At 38.1% G+C, this 19,604-nt stretch overlaps 3 protein-coding genes across 3 annotated transcripts; 2 read left to right on the top strand and 1 right to left on the bottom strand.

Annotated features, from left to right (window-relative positions):
• The first annotated feature begins 5,374 nt into the window (after window positions 1–5,374).
• LOC121742578 (pleiotropic drug resistance protein 2-like) lies at window positions 5,375–12,410 on the top strand. Its single transcript, XM_042135761.1, has 20 exons — window positions 5,375–5,613; window positions 5,914–6,411; window positions 6,494–6,614; window positions 6,732–6,820; window positions 6,929–7,013; window positions 7,095–7,385; window positions 7,481–7,571; window positions 7,675–8,575; window positions 8,641–8,801; window positions 8,872–8,975; window positions 9,055–9,220; window positions 9,303–9,529; window positions 9,624–9,956; window positions 10,036–10,326; window positions 10,405–10,488; window positions 10,652–10,785; window positions 10,858–11,085; window positions 11,234–11,405; window positions 11,482–11,736; window positions 11,831–12,410. The coding sequence occupies exons 2-20, from the start codon at window positions 5,999–6,001 to the stop codon at window positions 12,101–12,103; spliced, it is 4,419 nt and encodes a 1,472-aa protein (XP_041991695.1). The 5' UTR covers window positions 5,375–5,613; window positions 5,914–5,998; the 3' UTR covers window positions 12,104–12,410.
• Window positions 12,411–12,984: 574 nt separating this feature from the next.
• On the top strand, window positions 12,985–17,672 carry LOC121811616 (protein GLUTELIN PRECURSOR ACCUMULATION 3-like). The gene is made up of 16 exons (XM_042212490.1): window positions 12,985–13,126; window positions 13,236–13,333; window positions 13,804–13,942; window positions 14,036–14,064; window positions 14,150–14,246; window positions 14,324–14,379; window positions 14,469–14,576; window positions 14,917–14,973; window positions 15,228–15,319; window positions 15,826–15,910; window positions 16,219–16,371; window positions 16,460–16,536; window positions 16,690–16,851; window positions 16,938–17,050; window positions 17,135–17,228; window positions 17,318–17,672. The coding sequence occupies exons 1-16, from the start codon at window positions 13,059–13,061 to the stop codon at window positions 17,387–17,389; spliced, it is 1,500 nt and encodes a 499-aa protein (XP_042068424.1). The 5' UTR covers window positions 12,985–13,058; the 3' UTR covers window positions 17,390–17,672.
• LOC121811617 lies at window positions 17,644–19,465 on the bottom strand. Its single transcript, XM_042212491.1, has 4 exons — window positions 19,104–19,465; window positions 18,162–18,272; window positions 17,959–18,039; window positions 17,644–17,782 (listed from the first exon to the last, which is right to left on the bottom strand). Exons 1-4 carry the CDS (start codon window positions 19,311–19,313, stop codon window positions 17,708–17,710), a joined length of 477 nt encoding a protein of 158 aa, XP_042068425.1. The 5' UTR covers window positions 19,314–19,465; the 3' UTR covers window positions 17,644–17,707.
• Between the last annotated feature and the right edge of the window lie 139 nt (window positions 19,466–19,604).

The raw sequence follows: 19,604 nt of genomic DNA, 5'->3' as shown, positions 1-19,604 counted from the left end.
GGGTCACTTCAATCTCGAATAATTTCAATACAATTTAATCTTAAGCAACCGAATACTTTCGAATAAATGGTTTTGCACTTTTAAAAACTTAAATGCCCAAATAAAGTCAAATCGGTGCTTAATCCAAAAGTAAAGAAGATAAAGACGAAACCATTTGATTCGTACTTAAAAATACGCACAGCTCAGTTGGTAAATGTATCCTCATGTGGTTGCTCTAAACACAAACCATTTTCCTAAAAATGTTCATTAATTTGCTACTCCTACAATTCACTGCGTAAAAGGGAGGTATAGATATTAAAATAACATCAAAACAATGAATGGTAAATGTAAAATATCATTTGCAACAAACACAACCAACTACAAAGACTGCAGCTTTTTAAACTCATCAACATTTATAAAGTCTTACAGTATTACATATCAACCTAAACCAAATGAAACTAGTGAGTTTACATGCACAGTTCATAGCCATCTTCTTCACTATAATACCAGAAAATGTGTTCAGTCTATGGGAGTAGATTTCAGTGAGTTATTTGTTGTTACAATCAAAATGGAAATTGTTAGAAGATTACACGGAATCAACACCAAATCAAGGGAGATTATTTGGGAGGATATTAGGCTACAATTAGAATATAGCAATAATGATAATTTAGGTTTACCATATTTGTAAATATCTTTACCTTCTTAACCGTGTACAATCTCTGTGAATAATCAAGAAGAAGAACCCTTTTCTCCTATTGAGTTTTAACATGGTATCAGAGCGGGTCGCCGACTGTGGGTCATATTTAACTGACCCAGCAGTATATCTGGGCTGAAACCGAAAAAAAATGACTGACCCAGCAGTATAACTGGGCTGAAAATTTGGGCCAAGTGGTCCCAACCGATCGAAAAAAATTGGACCGATTGTCCAATCGATTAGAAAAAAGTCCAACCCTTCCAAGGTTCACCTTGAAGGGTTTGGAAGGGTTTGAGGGAGGGTGTTGGCAATTGAAACTAAAAATATAACATATAACTGTCCCACATCGGTGTCAAGATAAAACTGAAACTAGTATATAAGTCTCATGGGTCCCTCCTCCTATCACCAATTGGTTTTAGGATGGAACCCACGGATTTCTATCAGAAATCAATAAGTTGTTTCATTTGCTGTATTGTTTTCAAGATTATATACTTAATAGGCTAAAAACAGAAAATAATTATGAAGTCAGCATGTAAATTTTGCTTGTGCTGATTTGTACACCACGATTGAATTTTTATTAGCATATGGGTTGGATTAAACTAGTATTATCTGCTTCTTTGCTCTTTCATGGTTGTGTATTAGCTTTATTGAAAGCAAGATGGGAAGGTTGTGAGGGAAGAGGTTGATTTCGCCAACATGGGGGTTCAAGAAAGGAAGCATCTCATGGATAGTATACTTAAAACGGTTGATGATGATAATGAGAGGTTTCTTATGAGGGTGAGAGAGAGGACTGATCGGTGAGGCAACGTTTCTTTCTTTCGTTCTTTCTTTCGTTCTTCATATACTCCCTCCGTCCCTCTAAAGATGACTCACTTTCCTTTTTAGTTTATCCCACCCAAAATGACCCAGTACTAAAAATAGAAACTCTTTTATCACTACTTTATTCCATCTATCTTACTTTACTCTTTCCACCTAACACATAAAATAAAACAGCATAAAATCTTGTGCCGTCCAAGGAAGTGGTACTTAAAGTGTGTGTTAACATAATAATATGACCGTCCAATTTCGCGAGAATATTTTCATGTTTCAAATCACGATAAATTATACTCCACTACTTAACATTGAACATGTGTATTACTATGGAGCAACCGCCATTTCAGATGCGTGGAACCTAAATAACCAAAAAACATAAAGCTATTATTGTGTTGCATAATTAATGTTCACTTTGTTTTTCATGATGATCAATTGGTTATGGACATATATACTTATTTGTATTATTCTACAAAGTCTACAACACGGGACCATATGCTAAGGTATAGACATACTACAAGATCTTCTAGTAGATTTAAACTATTTCTTGATACGTAATGTAACAATTATTTTAATTTTGAACACAATTAATTACAACCTATACTTTTCTCATCTAAAAATTCAATTCAATTCAATTTAATTCAATTCAATTCAATTATAAAGTAGCATGAAGTACTAACAAAACAACATTTTCATTGAACATTTCTCCGGCTGTCATTGCCAGAGGACATGGAGGTTGCCACCAGGACAAAAGTCCGTCAGCATTTCAAGTATTTCCCTCTTTACCCCTGACCTATAAGCCAAACTCCTCTTTATCCATCACCGTAGACGCAAAAATAGCACCCTCGTTTGCACTTGAGCTCCACAAGGTACATGGTGGTGCTGATGTCGTCGTTCCCTAGCCGCTGCATGAAGTTGAAATCGTCGCACGAGCATCCTATTTCCCAAAAAGTATCAGCGTTTGACGCTTGAACTTGCATTAGACGCGGTATCAGAACTTGTCGTATTAACAAATTTCTTGAGATTGAATTTATTACAAGTGGTACCAGAGTCCGAGCACTCGATTAACTTCACTTCCACGCCACTCGTGTTGTCCACGTGGATAATCCATATTTTTGTGACTATGGAGAAAGATTAAATGAAGATGTATACAAATAGTGAAGAAATTAAATAATTGGAAGAGAATTGGCCTGGCAGTTTTGTTGCGTTGGGTCGTTATTCCAGCTAGCTAGGGCCCAAACAGGCCCATAAATAATACTACTAATGTTTTATTTGAAAACAGCATGAATTGATTATTGCATTGAATTTAATTTAATGTTCGAATTTCACAAAATCTTGGATAATGTTCTATTTCATTCATTGTGTTTCGGGAATTTTATAATTTGGTTTTGAATTTCATATTATTAGCAGATTATTTTTGGTGATAGACAAAATAAAATTTTAATATCTAGCTAACTACTATAAAAGTAAGCTTTTGTTGATTTTTTTTTTAATACATGCATGGTTAAATCTATAATAAATACTTGATAATTATATAATTTAATGACCTAACACCAGAAGTATCCAGAAAAATAAAAGACCCATATGTGCTCACGGACCAAATATTGGCTACTTTAATGTGAATTTAAATATAAGAAATATACCGCTTTTCCATAATAGGTTATATCGATCTAGGTTTACCGTTTATACAAAACAATAGATCTTAAAAAAGAATACCAAAGAAAACCACGATATATTATTATATTAAAAAATATGATTGAATTGATTATAAATGTTAATTTCAAAGCTGGCGCACACCTGTGGACCCCAATGAAATGTATTTAAAATGACTTAGGTAGTTCACGAAATAATATTTTAGTATTATGATTGGTTGTAAATTGCACCAACTATTTGGAAGCTATCGACGAATGTTCTTATCCTATAGTTCGCATTATTGGACGTTTCATGACATGCTACTTTTAGAGTATTTGGCCAATTATAAAATTAAATTTGTACTTTAAATTGAATCTAAGATGACACCAAAATATCTTCATGAACAACACTATGTAGTTTCAGTTGATATGTTGAATTGTCTAACTACATCAAAAGATCATAATTCATCACAAAATTATAAATAAATTCAAATTTAATCATCAAAATAACGTCGATATGGTGTACTGACTCGTTATTTCAACACTAATTTTGTCTTGTCATCTTCAGTCATTACAATCGACATTCCACATAGGACACAATTCTTATCTGAAACTAGATACTCATGTGGAACGATTCTATGGAATGGAACATTCAATCTTCCGATTAAACCATATCTCATATCGGAAAATGAACAATAGTTGCAAGCATATATATGGGCTACCCTAACTCCATTAGTATGAGGCCTTTTGAAGAGTACCCTAAGAGCAAAATCATGCCTAAGTCCGCGTGTTTTTCACCCGCTCGGGTGACTTAATGGCACATAGACACCCGCCCTGGTGAAAGTCTCTGGAATTCTCACGCTTTGGGGTTAACACGCAGTGTTCGTATAACGGTCGTAACTTCTTCTACGGGACTCTTATTGAGGTGTTTGTGTTTAAGATATCCACGCGAAGCTCTTTCGAAGACGAAGAGAATGATATGCATTAAGGACTCAAAATCTCCAAAAATGTTATCTACTCTTCTACGGGACTCTTATTGAGGCGTTTAAGATACCATTCGACTCTTCTACGGGACTCTTATTGAGGCGTTTAAGATATCCACGCGAAGCTCTTTCAACGATATGCATTAAGGACTCAAAATCTCTAAAAATGTTATCTACTCTTATTGAGGCGTTTAAGATAACCTTCGACTCTTCTACGGGACTCTTATTGAGGCGTTTAAGATACCCACGCGAAGCTCTTTCGACGAAGAGAATGATATGCATTAAGGACTCAAAATCTCCAAAAATGTTATATCGAACCAAGGCTGCTGCACATCCACATATTTTGTAGTACCTTTTCTACAAGGAGCGTGAAGCAATATTAAAAAAATTTATACACTAAAAATTCATGTATTTTCCACTATATTAAAAATTATTCGTAAAAATCTGAATCGATGTAGTATAGTTGACGTAATTTTCGACTATTGGCCCTTTTTTAAAAATTCGGTTGGTATACATTGGGCCCCGCACTCGTTAAGCCGCCAGAATAGTAAGTTTCATTACGTTGATGGTGATTGGAGACATAGTTGTATTAATTTGACAAAATGTACTCTCTTAAATTGTTTTCTTCTGCACTTAATTTTAAAAGCATTCAATTTGTTAAGACAAAGTCTAATAAAACATCCGTTAATATTTAACAATAGTAAATTACTCCCTCCGTTCCAATCCTAAAGAATATATACTTTGGATTCAACACGGGTTTTAATGTAATATTAGTAAAGTAAGAGAAATGTAGAGAGAAAAAGTAATTAAAGTATTGTTAGTGAAGAATGAGTCACACCTCATTAGAGAGTAAAGACTTTCCAAAATTAGAAAGTGCATATTTTTGTGGGACGCTTGTGGGACAGATGGAGTATATTAATTTCAACGTTTCAATTTAATTATCATCTTTCAAACTTATATTGCTTTATTCAATTGTTTCTATATTTTCGTGTACAATTTATTTTTCTTTCACCCCCCTACCGTCAAATAAAAAATGCTTCGCTCTAAATTTTAAAAAGAAAGTAAAATCCAAAGAGTAATCACTAAATTAAAAAAATAAATTCGTTACAAGTGGAAATAAAGAGTGGTAAATATTAATGAGCCGTAGTATTATTCCTATTATTATTATCGCAATCTTCTAGAGGGCTAAACATATAAAGTTAGAAGTCTATCACTACTGGATAAACCACATTTTGTTTTCAAATTAAAAGAGCTGGCGTTGATGAATTATGGTTAAATTCACATGTTTAGACTTTAGATTATGCTACTGTATGAAATGCTCCATCTTTGAATCGAATCTTGATGTCACATTAAGCTTGCATTGTCCCACAAAATATCAAGAACAAAATAGATGTAAATTCCAACTTCAGCTACTGCCAAACAAATCTTCTTCTCAGTGTACACACAGTAGAGGTCCCTTTTTATAGTGGACAAGTTATTAGCTCTGCAGCTCTTTCATGCTCCTCTCTCTCTCTGAGTAAGTTTTTTTTAGCTTATTGATGATGATCTGTACCAAGATTGAATTTTTATTAGCATATGGGTTGGATTAAACTAGTATTATCTGCTGCTTTGCTTTTTCATGGTTGTGTTTGGGGATATTTATGTGGTGTATTAGCTTTATTGAAAGAAAACTTGGCTGTTTTTGCTTTATGATTATCATAATAGTTATTCCAACTTGGCTTTGCTGAAATCTCAAGCATTTGGGGATACTGTAGAAAAATGAAAAAGCAGTGATAAGGTATTTGATGCTGAGAGCTTTTTTGTTGCTTATGTGTAGCGCTGAATTGTGTGTAGCTTTCATGTGGGAATCGATGATATCAGTCTAAATTGAGAGAAAAGGGGGGATTTTTAGTTGGATTAAGATGGCGTCGCCGCGTACTGGTGAAGAGAAGGGTGCTGCCGCGGTGAGGTCCCTGAGCCGTGGATCTGCCAGCAGGCGGATCAGCTTCGCCTCTGTGAGCACGAAGAGCTGGGCTTCGGCTAGTGTGAGGGAGGTTTTCACTGCCCCGGGGCAGGATGCTTTTCAGAGAAGTGGGAGGGAGTATGATGATCAGGATGAGCTTATGTGGGCAGCCATTGAGAGGCTGCCGACGTATGACCGGACGAGGAAGGGGATTTTAAAGCAAGTTATGGAAGATGGGAAGGTTGTGAGGGAAGAGGTTGATTTCGCCAACATGGGGGTTCAAGAAAGGAAGCATCTCATGGATAGTATACTTAAAACGGTTGATGATGATAATGAGAGGTTTCTTATGAGGGTGAGAGAGAGGACTGATCGGTGAGGCAACGTTTCTTTCTTTCTTTCTCTTTATCTCTCATTTTTTGATTAAGATATGAAACTGTGATTCTTGTTTGTGTAGGGTTGGAATTGATGTTCCAAAAGTAGAAGTTCGCTATGAGCATTTGTCCGTTGATGGAGATGCTTATGTTGGATCGAGGGCGCTTCCAACTCTGTGGAATGCTACACTGAATACGGTTGAGGTAATTGGATTTGATTCTTAATGTTTTCTATCTCCTTTTATGTACACAGATAGCTATAGTTCTGAAATCTTCAGATAAATATGTTTCTTATACTCAGAGATTTTGATGCATGCACAGGGAATTTTCGAAAAAATCAAGCTCATTCCATCGAAGAAAAAGGCTATCAAGATACTGAATGATGTTAGTGGAATTGTGAGGCCTTCGAGGTTGGTTTACTACAAGTTCTACAACTCATAGATGTTAAAAAGAGATTAAGTTTCATCACTATTTGTAGAAGGAATTCAGTTTACTCATTCTGTTGTGCGTTGTATTAGGATGACACTGCTCCTCGGGCCTCCTGGCTCTGGGAAAACGATATTGCTCAAGGCTCTTGCTGGAAAGCTGGAGGAAGATCTCAGGGTATGTGATTACTTCTCTTGTTACTACATTGCCATTTTCTTCGTCTCCAAAGTCACTTTTCCTGTTTCTTTTGGATGATAGGTGAAAGGAAGAATCACTTACTGTGGTCACGAGCTGTCAGAGTTCGTTCCTCAGAGGACTTGCTCGTATATCAGCCAGCACGACCTTCACCATGGGGAGATGACTGTCAGGGAGACGTTAGACTTTTCTGGGCGTTGCTTGGGAGTTGGAACCAGGTACGACCTCCTTGTAGAGCTGTCCAGGCGAGAAAAGCAGGCGGGAATTAAGCCCGACCCTGAGATAGATGCGTTCATGAAAGCCACTGCAGTTGCTGGCCAAGAATCGAGTCTAGTAACAGACTATGTTCTCAAGGTTTGTTGCTTCTTGTTGTTTGAAACTAAGCCAAGAAAAGGTAACTAATCCTATAACTATAAGCATATCATTGAGGTAAATTTTCATGATTGCAGATTCTTGGATTGGACATTTGTGCTGATATATTGGTGGGAGATGAGATGAGAAGGGGGATATCCGGTGGACAGAAGAAACGGCTCACAACTGGTAAAACATCGGGTTTTTTCAACTTGTTCTGAGCTATGGATTTCCCTCTGCAACTGCGTTGTAATAATGTACTATTGAATTATGTTATATTGGGGTGATATAGGTGAGTTTTTGGTCGGGCCAGCGAAAGTTTTCTACATGGACGAGATCTCAACCGGTCTTGACAGCTCAACGACGTTCCAAATCATCAAGTACATGAGACAGATGGTTCATGTCATGGATGTGACTATGATAATTTCCCTCCTCCAGCCTGCACCAGAGACATTTGAGCTCTTTGATGACATTATCCTGCTTTCAGAAGGGCAGGTCGTCTACCAAGGCCCTCGCGAGAACATCCTCGAGTTCTTTGAGAGCGCTGGATTCAAGTGCCCGGACAGAAAGGGAGTGGCAGACTTTCTACAGGAAGTCACTTCAGCAAAGGATCAAGAGCAGTACTGGTGCAAGAAAGACGAACCTTATCAGCATGTCTCCGTGGCTGAGTTTGTGGAACGCTTCAGCACTTTCCACATCGGGCAGAGAATCTTTGACGAGCTTGCAGTCCCTTATGACAAAACTAAGGCCCATCCGGCTGCATTGGTCACTGAGAAGTATGGTATATCCAACATGGAGCTCTTGAAAGCCAACTTGTCGAGGGAGTGGCTTCTGATAAAGCGGAATGCTTTCTTGTACGCATTTAAGACGTTTCAGATAACTGTGATGTCACTAATCACCTTCACAGTGTTCTTTAGAACGGAGATGAAGTCTGGCCAGCTAGCTGATGGGGGGAAGTTTTACGGAGCACTGTTTTTCAGCTTGATCAACGTCATGTTTAATGGCACGGCTGAGCTTGCTCTTACTGTTCTTCGACTTCCAGTGTTCTTCAAACAAAGGGATGCTCTGTTTTACCCTGCTTGGGCCTTTTCTTTGCCAATTTGGCTTCTCAGAATCCCCATTTCGTTTATGGAATCATTCATATGGATTATTCTTACCTATTACACAATTGGATTTGCTCCTGGACCTGATAGGTATGTCCTTGTGATTCCCTCTCTCTCTCTCAATAGGAAATAAGTTCTTACACGATACGTTTCAGGTTCTTCCGCCAGTTTCTGGCCTTTCTCGCGCTGCATCAGATGGCCTTATCGCTATTCAGATTCATTGCTGCACTTGGAAGAACACAGGTTGTTGCAAACACTTTGGGAACCTTCACTTTGCTAATGGTGTTTGTTCTTGGTGGTTTCATCATTGCAAAAGGTTAGTTATATTTTCGAGTTTTTAGCCGTACTCTTCCAAATGTATTTGCATCATATATCCTACTTCTCAGACGACATTGAGCCATGGATGATCTGGGGCTATTACATTTCGCCTATGATGTACGGCCAGAACGCTGTAGCCATCAATGAGTTTCTGGATGACAGATGGAGCACTGTAAGTTTGTCATGCTATTCAGTAGAATGTGGCAAAAATTCTACTTGTACTGATATCTTGCTAACTTGTTTCGTCTCAGCCAAACACGGATCCGAGGTTTAATGAACCAACGGTTGGCAAAGTCCTTCTTAGGATGAGGGGCATGTTTGTCGAGGATTACATGTTCTGGGTATGCGTCATTGCTCTCTTCGCCTTCTCTATTCTCTTCAACGTCTGCTTCATCGTGGCGCTGACTTACCTCAACCGTAAGCATTGCTTCTGCTCTTTTCTGCACACTGAAATCAATCTTCATCTGTCGTGACGAATTGGCTTAAAACTCTTTTGCAGCCTTTGGAGATTCGAAATCTCTTATCCCGGACGAGAATGCCAATAAGAAGAAGAGTCTTTCCTCTCATGGAAGCTCAACAACTTCTGCAGGAAAAGAGATGGCTACAAGGAATCAATCTGTTGGGAATAGCTCTGCTGTGGATGGATCCAGTAAAGGAATGGTGCTCCCCTTCACCCCGTTGTCACTAGCGTTCGAGCATGTGAACTACTACGTTGATATGCCCGCTGTAAGCCCCCTTTTCTTCTGATATGATCCAAAAAAGAAAGATGCATCACTAGTTGGTCAAGGCTTTAAATTACTATTGTTGTTGGTTTCTTTAGGGAATGAAGAAGACCGGGGTTGAAGAGACGCGTCTGCAGTTGTTGAGAGACGTCAGTGGGGCGTTCAGGCCAGGTGTGCTCACAGCACTTGTCGGTGTTAGTGGGGCGGGCAAGACCACACTGATGGATGTCTTGGCCGGAAGGAAAACAGGCGGATACATTGAAGGAACCATCAGTATCTCCGGCTATCCCAAAAACCAATCAACTTTTGCCCGTGTCAGCGGTTACTGTGAGCAGAACGACATCCATTCCCCATACGTTACCGTCTATGAATCTGTCGTGTACTCTGCCTGGCTGCGTCTCTCTCCAGACGTGGACGAGGAAACGCGCATGGTATGCTGAGTTGATATCTTTTCATCTCTGCGTGTGGCTTTGAATTAGCACTGTCTTGATTTTTTTTGTTTTGTGTTAGATGTTTGTTGAGGAAGTGATGGATTTGATTGAGTTGAACCCTCTGAGGAACGCCTTGGTTGGCCTTCCCGGAGTGGACGGTCTGTCGACCGAGCAGAGAAAGAGACTGACCATAGCAGTGGAGCTTGTTGCCAATCCATCCATAATCTTCATGGACGAGCCTACATCGGGCCTCGATGCACGAGCTGCTGCCATTGTGATGCGGACTGTGCGCAACACAGTTGATACCGGACGAACTGTCGTCTGCACCATCCACCAGCCTAGCATAGACATCTTTGAAGCCTTTGATGAGGTAGAGCTAAATATATTTTTTCTCGAATTTTTACTCGAGTTTCTGAACCGGCCTCATATCATTGTCGTTGTCGTGTAGCTGTTGTTGATGAAGAGAGGAGGACAGACAATTTATGGAGGGCCTCTTGGCCATCACTCTCGCTTGTTGGTGGAATACTTTCAAGTAAGTATTTTTGCTCCAAATTTGAGACTATATTATTTTATCAAAATCAAATACTCCATTCGTTCGCCATTAAACGTCTCATTTTTCCATTGCGAGATGTTCATCATTGTCTCATTTCAAAGATATATGAACTAAGCATATGCTGTTATTTATTCTACTATAGTCTGTTCCTGGGGTGCCTGAGATCAAAGAAGGCTACAATCCAGCTACTTGGATGCTGGATGTCAGCACTCCTGCCATGGAAGCTCAACTCAACGTCGACTTTGCTGAAATCTATGCGAAATCCGAACTCTACCGGTATGTAAGATTGCGTTTAAGCGCGAGTTTTTGCACATTTCACTCCTTTTTGTAACACGATCTTCTTTGCAGGAGGAATCAAGAACTCATCAAAGAACTCAGCACTCCGGCCCCGGGATCACAAGATCTGCATTTCCCGACCGAATACGCGCAGTCGTTCTCCACCCAGTGCAGAGCTTGCTTCTGGAAGCAGCACTTGTCTTATTGGAGGAACCCTCAGTATAATGCCATCAGATTCTTCATGACAACGATCATCGGGATCATTTTCGGGATCATATTTTGGAACAAGGGGGAGGAAATGTGAGTGAATTTTCTCGTTATAACATATACTCCATCCGTCTCATTCACAACGAAACATTTCTTTTTCAGCACGAGATTTTATACAGTGTTGTTTAGTAGTGCAGAGTTGTCACGGCCATTTCATTCGAGTTTTGTTGTCTGAACATAGGTCGAAGCAGCAAGACCTGATGAACTTGCTCGGAGCCATGTACTCCGCAGTCATGTTCCTCGGTGGCACAAACACGTCCGCTGTCCAGTCCGTGGTGGCGGTGGAGAGGACCGTGTTCTACCGCGAGAAGGCAGCAGGGATGTACTCTGCATTGCCTTATGCATTCGCGCAGGTACTGATATAGTGGTTTCAGTTCTCGCTCTACATAGATATTTGTTATAGTATTTATTTATTTCGTTTCCCAACAGGTGGCGATCGAGTCGATCTATGTTGCGGTCCAGACGTTAGTCTACAGCTTGATCCTCTACTCGATGATCGGGTTCCATTGGCGCGCGGACAAGTTCTTCTGGTTCTATTTTTTCGTGTTCATGTGCTTCATCTACTTCACCTCGTACGGGATGATGCTCGTTGCCCTCACCCCGAACTACATGATCGCCGCCATTGTGATGTCGTTCTTCCTCAGCTTCTGGAATCTCTTCTCCGGCTTCCTAATCCCGAGAACGGTAAGTATCACACGCACGCACGCTCTAACCAACTGCGCGCGCTATTAGGCCAAACTCGGGTGTAATGATGTTTGTATTTGTTTGTGTGCCTCAGCAAATTCCTATATGGTGGAGGTGGTACTACTGGGCGTCCCCAGTGGCGTGGACGATATACGGGCTGATCACTTCGCAGGTGGGGGACAAGAGCGATGGCATGGTGGTGCCCGGGATCAATGATCTGGTACTGGTGAAAGACTATCTGGAGGAGTACCTAGGGTTCAAGTATGACTTCCTAGGTGCAGTTGCTGCAGCACATGTTGCCTGGGCGATCCTCTTCTGTCTCGTTTTCGCCTACGGGATTAAGTTCTTCAACTTCCAAAGGAGGTGAAGGGATTTGGTATACAATGTAAGGATTCAACTTCAAGATTTGCTGCACAGAATCATCTGCCAGTGTAAAGAACAGATTTTTCTTGCAGTTTATTGGTGTAAAGATAGTTACACTTCTTGTTCTTTTACCTTTTTTCTGTTTCTGAGTTGAAAGCATATCTTATGCTTGTTTGATCAGTTTGTTTCCCATATTTCTTACAGTTTTTTTTATGTAAAGACAGTTACACTTGTTTTTTCTACCTTTTTTGTTTGAGTTGTAAGCTGTGTATGGCATTTTCTTGGATTGTTACATGAGCCAAATTTGTGCATTGATCAGATCTTTACTTTATTGCAAGGATATAGATGAGGGTAAGTTGTCTGAAACATCACTAAATTTTGATCAAATTCTAGTATGTCCTGCAATTTTAAAATGAGTCATTAAACCGTTAATTTAACATTTTTCTTAGATTCTACAAATCTAATTAATCTAATTTGGGTGAAATTGTTTTTAATGTGACTCGTAGAAATTTTACAAGGTCGAGATCACAAGTGAATTTTAAATTTTTCCTAATATATTTAATAAATAATCCAATCATGTCATTAATTTAAAACATATGTGAATCAAATCTACAATATATTATAAAAAAAGAATATTTCATCATTAGAAAATTGAGAAAAATATGTACTCTTTTATATTTATGCTAATTTTAAAAGTTGAAGTACGACCTAGAATTTGACAAAATTCATGAATTTTCTTTTAATAAATTTTGATCTAGTTTGTTGATTGTTAAAATCATAGTATCCCAAAAGTAAATAAAACTTAAAATAACGTTGTACACAAAATTTGGTTAAAAGCAATATTAGTATATTACTATACACATTTAACCTACATTTTCATTCTAATTATTGTTTACATCTTCTTAAAAAACATCTGAATCATATAGCAGAGTCTGGAACCATCGTCGTAGGAGAGAGAGATGAAGACTCATTGCTGGGTTCGAGCTTCGGATTCTGATTTCACTGGCCCACTTCCCCAACCTCGAAGGCAAATATATATCTCTCTCTCTCTCTCTCTAACTAGACATTTCCCGATCACATAAAAATTGAATCTTGTTCCATTTAATTACTCATTTGCGTGTCTCTTGGAAATGCAGTGGGCACACAGCTGTGAACATCGGGAAGTCGATGATTGTATTCTTCGGTGGCCTTGTAGACAAGAAATTCCTAAATGACGTCACAGTTTATGACATCGGTGATTTTTCTTTATACTATTTGCTCCATATATGAATCATGTTTTGCAACTGCCGATTGTGATTACTTGTGTTTTTGTCCTGTAATATTCTCTTGAGTGCATGATCAAATGTTAAATACTGTGAAGGTGAAATTTTGATGGAATTTTTTAAGTTGAGAGGCTTTTATGCTGTTATAGATTGAGGGTGACACTAATTTAATAGTGAGGGTGTTGAACAGAGACTAATGTGGGAATTGAAATTGAGTATTTCTGTATTCGACTTTTTGGAATCGAGCATTGATACATAGATGAGACTTTTTATATGGAATTGTTGTCATGTTGAGCTCAAATTGATATCCAGGACACGAGAACACAAAATCGAGAGCATCTTATCATTCGCCGTTCTTCAATTGGATGAAATATATCTGAAATCTTGTGTGGTTTACGACAGACATTATCTTGTCTTAAGATATGTATTTGCACTGTTACAGACAACGATATGTGGTTTCAACCAGAGTTTATGGGCAGTGGTTCGGATGGGAATACGGGGCCAAGTCCACGTGCTTTTCATGTTGCTGTTTCAATAGATTGCCACATGTTCATATTTGGTGGGAGGTCTGGTGCGAATAGGTATGTAGTAAATTATGGTTCTGAAGCATCCCTGTTGCATAATTACTAAGCTTGTTTAAATTGGTCTTACTCACATGTAAATTTGATATACAGGCTAGGTGATTTCTGGGTTCTGGATACCGGTGAGCTTTTTTCACAGCCTCTTTGGATAATGAGCTGACAGTGGAAACCTGGCATGGTGATTCTTAATTGATTCTTGTTGGTCAGATATTTGGCAGTGGTCACAACTGACCACGTTTGGCGACTTGCCTTCACCTAGGGATTTTGCAGCTGCTTCGGCTGTTGGAAACAGTAAAATTGTGATGTAAGGGATGAGTCTTTCTTGCAGCTGATTATTTGGATTCTTACTCTTGTTATTCAAATTATATTGTTCGGATGCAGGCTTGGCGGCTGGGATGAGAAAAAGTGGCTCTCAGATGTCTATGTCCTAGACACATGTAATTTTAATGTTTATGTGATGAAATTTTATTAAGTATGTTTTAGAATGATTGCATTGCACCATAACACACTGTTGCTTCTTGCACAGTTACACTTGAGTGGATGGAGTTATCAGTTTCCGGGACGATACCTCCACCAAGATGTGGCCATTCTGCTACAATGATTGAAAAGCGGTTACTCATCTATGGTGGCAGAGGTAATCTTCGATCCTCTAATGCAGGAGCTGGAAATTGTATTTTCTGCCAATCTGTTACTAAAAGGTTAGAGCTTTGGGAATAACGCTGTGTCGCTATAGAAGCAAAACTCTTTACCTCCAAAAATAGGATACTGGTTGTTTTTCTAGTTCAGTCCTGCCTTTTGAATGTAAATACTGCTCAAATTTAATTGAATATATTTGTGATACCCCTACTCTGTTATTCCCTCTGTTCATGCTTGAATGCTTTAACTTAGTAACCAAATTAGTGATAATGCTACCTAGTTTGCAAAAGCAACATTAATATGCATGAATATTTTTAGTATATTTTCCATCTTTCCAGGTGGTGGGGGTCCAATCATGGGTGATCTATGGGCTTTAAAAGGACTCATTAAAGAAGGTACATCATTTACTCTTCATTTCAATCACGTCATGTTGTAGAAGGAAGATAAATGATTCATGAGTTCAAGTGAGGCCTCGTTTCCTCATTTTATTTTCAGTTGTGTCATCATCAGCTAGTAGTTTTTAAATCTGGTACATACATAGTATAGTTATTGTTTCCTATTTGATCTCATTGACAAATTGGTGTTTCAAGAATACCTCGTGTATGCTTGACCGATTTCCTGATGGTTGGGTGTCTCTTGTGGAAGGAAGAGAATGAACCACCTGGGTGGACCCAATTAAAGCTACCGGGACAAGCTCCTTCACCCCGTTGTGGACACACTGTGGCTTCTGGAGGGCCTTACGTAATCCTTTAATCTCTTTTCTTTATCAAGATTCCATATTAACTGTAGTTTGTGTGCTCATTAGGCTGACAATAAGAAATGGAACTGAATTCAATAAAGCATTATATAATACTAGCTCTTAGATCAATAGGTTATTGTATCAAATTTCTGCTTCAACTTGCTGAAACAAGTTTCCGAAGGGGCATTATATGTTGAAATATATGGATACTTAAAAGTGTTCCTGACTATGCACTCGTTAGAATAAGGCTGTTTAAGCAAGCATAGTAGTGTTTTAAAACTTTTGTATCGACATGCCTATCCCATAGTCTTTTCCTGGATTTCCTTAATATTTATCTTCACTCAACATTTGAACCAAATATGGTTGGAGAATACTAACTGTTATATGTGACTATATGAAGATGGCATTTGCTAATGCTCTGAGTCAAATAAGCTTTGGTCAGTTTGAGTATTATCATCGTCGTTCTCATATATCATGCTTATTAATGGACAACTTTTCCCTGATGCAGCTTATGTTATTTGGAGGGCATGGAACTGGTGGTTGGTTGAGCCGTTATGATGTTTATTACAATGACTGTGTTGTTCTAGACAGGGGTGCGTTCATATTCGCCATTTTCCCTTCTAATTATTATTGTTTTCTTGGATTCTCTAATTTTGTTAGCCTTGCCTTAATACTTGTTCTCTATAACGTAATTTTTGGTCATCGTCTCATGTTGAAGTTGTGCGTCTCTATAACTCATGCAAAAACATGAAACCAAAAATGGGGAAATTTTAAAACAAATACTAACATACATCAGTGGTTTTAGCATTTTCACCACACGTTTGATCTTCCATGAATCTTATTTTGATTCTTCCCGTGAGTTTGAGCTTTGACAGTACGCTAATTTTGTCTTGTCATTTAGTGTCTGTGCAATGGAAACGCTTGCATATTATCAATGAACCCCCGGCTGCTCGAGCATATCATTCTATGAACTGTGTTGGTTCTCGGTACCTCTTATTTGGTGGCTTTGATGGAAAATCAACTTATGGTGATCTATGGTGGCTTGTACCTGAAGGTATTACTTCCTTTCCATTTATAGAAAGTTCTCGTAAATTAACATCATTGGTGTTTGATAGCGTTGTTTGGAATTTTCTTCATCACAGATGATCCTATTGCAAAGAGGTCTGGAATATCTTCTTCTGAAGTTGTTCCAGAAAGAGATACTACCATGGAAGAAAAGGTGTGTGTATAAACAGCGATAACGAAAGAGGCAGTAAAATATTTTAAACCAAGCCATTCTACGGGTCGCTTGCCCAATTGTATAGTTGTACCTAATATTGTAAATTTACGATTGTGTGTGTAAGAGAACATAATACAACCATTTCTTTTGCAGGAAAGCCAAAGAGAAGGAGATGCAATTACAGAGTTGCAGAAACGATTACAAATATCGGGTTTACTTTCAACTTCTGTGCACATTGTCGATGAAATGGAAGACAAAGAACTAATCCAACAAGCGTTAAGAGTTGGCGGTAAAGATGCTGTCAGTAATATGCAGGTTATTTTTATAACATCACATTTGTCTTAGTAGACTTTAGCATTCCAGAGTTCTTGCCTTATTTCCCGACTCGATCTTGGTAAAAGGCTGTGCAAGCACTCCGAGACCACTGGGCGAGATCTGCTCCAGAATCCATAACGTTGAAGGAGATTTCCCCATTACTACATGATTACCAACGGCTGATTACCCGCCATCATATGTGAGATTTGTCTCTTCTCCTTTACTATTTTTACTAAATGATTGTATTTACTATATTTCATTCGAGTTTCTTTTACTCTGACAGAGGAAAGGTTGGATCTAATCTTGAGCTCGCGGGACTTGGTTTCGCTGGAAAAGGTGCACCATTTCACTTCTACCACATTAAATCTGCTTCTCAGGTACAATATATAGCACTCTCCCTTTTTGTTCGTACGAACTTTAAAGCTTGTCTACAACACGTGTGTTTTGTTGTTTTTAAACTTTTCAGTTGCGCCTGAACGACATCTCGAGTTTATTAGCAGAGTACAAAGAGCTTCTCTCATCTACAAATATAAGTTGACAGACAGCACCCAAATCGGACTCTCTATGCACGTTGAGATGTTTGTGCATTCCTGCCACTGGGATGGCAGAAACAAGGGCGAAAATCGGGAGGTTTGTACTTGAAAATGCGTATTAATCAGTAATCTTGGTCACATCTGTTATGAATTGTATAAAATCTGTTTAAACCATAGAGTAGTTTTGTGTTGGATCAAACTCTTGTCTTCTGTTATGTTGCACCAAGTTTAGCATGAATTTTTTTTGACATACTCAGAATAGTGAAAATTTGATGGCATTCGATTCAAGAAATGTTCGAAAAAAAATAATAGAAATACAATGCTCAAGCCTTTAAGTTGGCTATCTTGCTGAGTTCTTCCAGCTTTCTCATTCTGAATTTCTCACTTTCATTCAACAGCTGCAAAAAGACAACAGAGCGAATAAGGTAAGCCCGGAAAAGATTATTCGATAAACGCTCCTTTTTGTTCGATTTTAAGATTGGATTGAGCATCTTCCGCGTCCCCATCTGGGGTCGCGGGATTTGCTTTATTTCTTCTACTTTGGTCCAATTTCCATTTGAAATTTGTGGTTTACCTCCATAAGGGATGTGGTGAGTTGGGATCTTTCATTGCTCTTTTCTTGAAAAGCCTCCATTGCTTCTTTATATTCTTTTTCCTAAAAAAAAAATGGGGCAAAAAAAGAAAATAAAGTTAAAGAATTTGTTTTATTTTCAACAATGGTCAAAAGGAGAGAGTTGTGATTTCCTTTTTCTTTACTAAAGAAAGAAAGAATTTTACTTTTTTTTGGCAGATCTGTTGAAGGGATTTGAGGTCACGATTAGCTACTTCTAATCTTTTTCGAACATTGGACACCTCTTTTCTCATTGGATCTGTCAACTCTTCAAGTTCCTAATACATTTACACAAAGAAATAAATTGAAAATTAAGATTCTTGATGTCGCAGTCATGTAAGAATAACCTAACCAATAGAAAATGGAATGGAAGTTTGAATAAACTCTAGTTTCTTGATCCTTCCGCCTCTAAAAAAATATTCCAAAGTAATTTATATGATTGAAAAATTTCTCAAAAATCGTGTGCAGATTTCAAGATATTCTGAGATACTGGACTTTTGTTTTGAAATTGAATTAATTGACTTGTTAAATGTATGATTTTTTTTTTCCTTTTAATCATGTTATTTTACCAAATGTACCTAATGGAAATGACAAATTCAAACTATATGTTACGCTAAATGAGTTGAATATTAAGTACAGTAAATAGTAAAAAGGGCCCAAATTCAAACTACATCATTGAATGACAGAATGGAATTGAGGGTAATCACTAAAAAGCAGTATGTATTCTAGATTTCAGAAGTTTCACATCCAATTATGTGACACGAAATTCTAAATATTCCCCATAAAACATCAATTATGTGACACGAGATTCTATATATTCCACTTTAGTTCATAAAAAAAACACCAAGTACTCCTAAAAAAAATTCAATTGGAATCTAATGATATAGTGAAAGTGTACATTGGTTAAAGTATATTTTCATAAGCTTCTCAACAAAATCAAAAACAATATTTTGGTTGATTGATTAATCTTAAACTGAGAAACAATACATATAGAAAAATGAATGAGCCATAAGATTAAAATTCCGATCTAATTCTCAAATTTGACTAATTAATAGTAATATTAAAAATCATAATTTGAACATAAACTTTATTAATAAAATAAACATTACCGCCCAAACTTGAGTCAAACGCTTGGCCTCTTCCTCTGCGCGGGTGATCTGAGATTCAAGCCTCCCTCTCACCTCCATTTTCCTCCTCTCGATCTCCTCATCCCTCGCTTGATAGCTCGCTATCGCCGTTTTCGACGTCTCGTCCTCCTCCCCGTCGCCCGCCGAAGATCGGCCGCTGCTACCAATGCTCACTCCCAAACTCTTCTTCATACTAATTTCTTTTTTTCCCTCTTTTGAAACAGGGATGGCTACCACTGCCCCTTTTATATTTGAATTTCCCTTCTATTTATTCATACGCTATAATTTACGAATTTTGAAGAATTTCCTACTTTTTTTTGTTGCTTTTGCTTTAATTCTCCCTCCATTTCTATTCAACCTATTTTTGGTAAAAACAAAACAATAAAGCAACATTGTTTCTTTGTCACACTTTATTTTTAACTATGCTTTGAGCTCTGAGCCGTAATGTTGGATCCACACAATTATTATTATTAGTACTATTAC

This window comes from Salvia splendens, chromosome 7 (assembly GCF_004379255.2).
Source record: "Salvia splendens isolate huo1 chromosome 7, SspV2, whole genome shotgun sequence".
Taxonomy (NCBI): domain Eukaryota; kingdom Viridiplantae; phylum Streptophyta; class Magnoliopsida; order Lamiales; family Lamiaceae; genus Salvia; species Salvia splendens.
This window is presented reverse-complemented; position numbering and strand designations above follow the sequence as displayed.

What these genes read in the sequence shown, in the direction of transcription:
- LOC121742578 (XM_042135761.1), top strand. Translation starts at nt 5,999, where the DNA reads ATGGCGTCGCCGCGTACTGGTGAAGAGAAGGGTGCTGCCGCGGTGAGG. An exon ending in CTACACTGAATACGGTTGAG is followed by an intron (nt 6,615 to 6,731) that starts GTAATTGGATTT and finishes ATGCATGCACAG; the next exon opens with GGAATTTTCGAAAAAATCAA. An exon ending in GCTTCCTAATCCCGAGAACG is followed by an intron (nt 11,737 to 11,830) that starts GTAAGTATCACA and finishes TGTGTGCCTCAG; the next exon opens with CAAATTCCTATATGGTGGAG.
- LOC121811616 (XM_042212490.1), top strand. Translation starts at nt 13,059, where the DNA reads ATGAAGACTCATTGCTGGGTTCGAGCTTCGGATTCTGATTTCACTGGC. An exon ending in CCACTTCCCCAACCTCGAAG is followed by an intron (nt 13,127 to 13,235) that starts GCAAATATATAT and finishes TTGGAAATGCAG; the next exon opens with TGGGCACACAGCTGTGAACA. An exon ending in AAAAGGACTCATTAAAGAAG is followed by an intron (nt 14,974 to 15,227) that starts GTACATCATTTA and finishes TGTGGAAGGAAG; the next exon opens with AGAATGAACCACCTGGGTGG.
- LOC121811617 (XM_042212491.1), bottom strand. Translation starts at nt 19,313, where the DNA reads ATGAAGAAGAGTTTGGGAGTGAGCATTGGTAGCAGCGGCCGATCTTCG. An exon ending in GTTTGACTCAAGTTTGGGCG is followed by an intron (nt 18,273 to 19,103) that starts GTAATGTTTATT and finishes TAAATGTATTAG; the next exon opens with GAACTTGAAGAGTTGACAGA. An exon ending in AACAGATCTGCCAAAAAAAA is followed by an intron (nt 18,040 to 18,161) that starts GTAAAATTCTTT and finishes TTTTTTTTTTAG; the next exon opens with GAAAAAGAATATAAAGAAGC.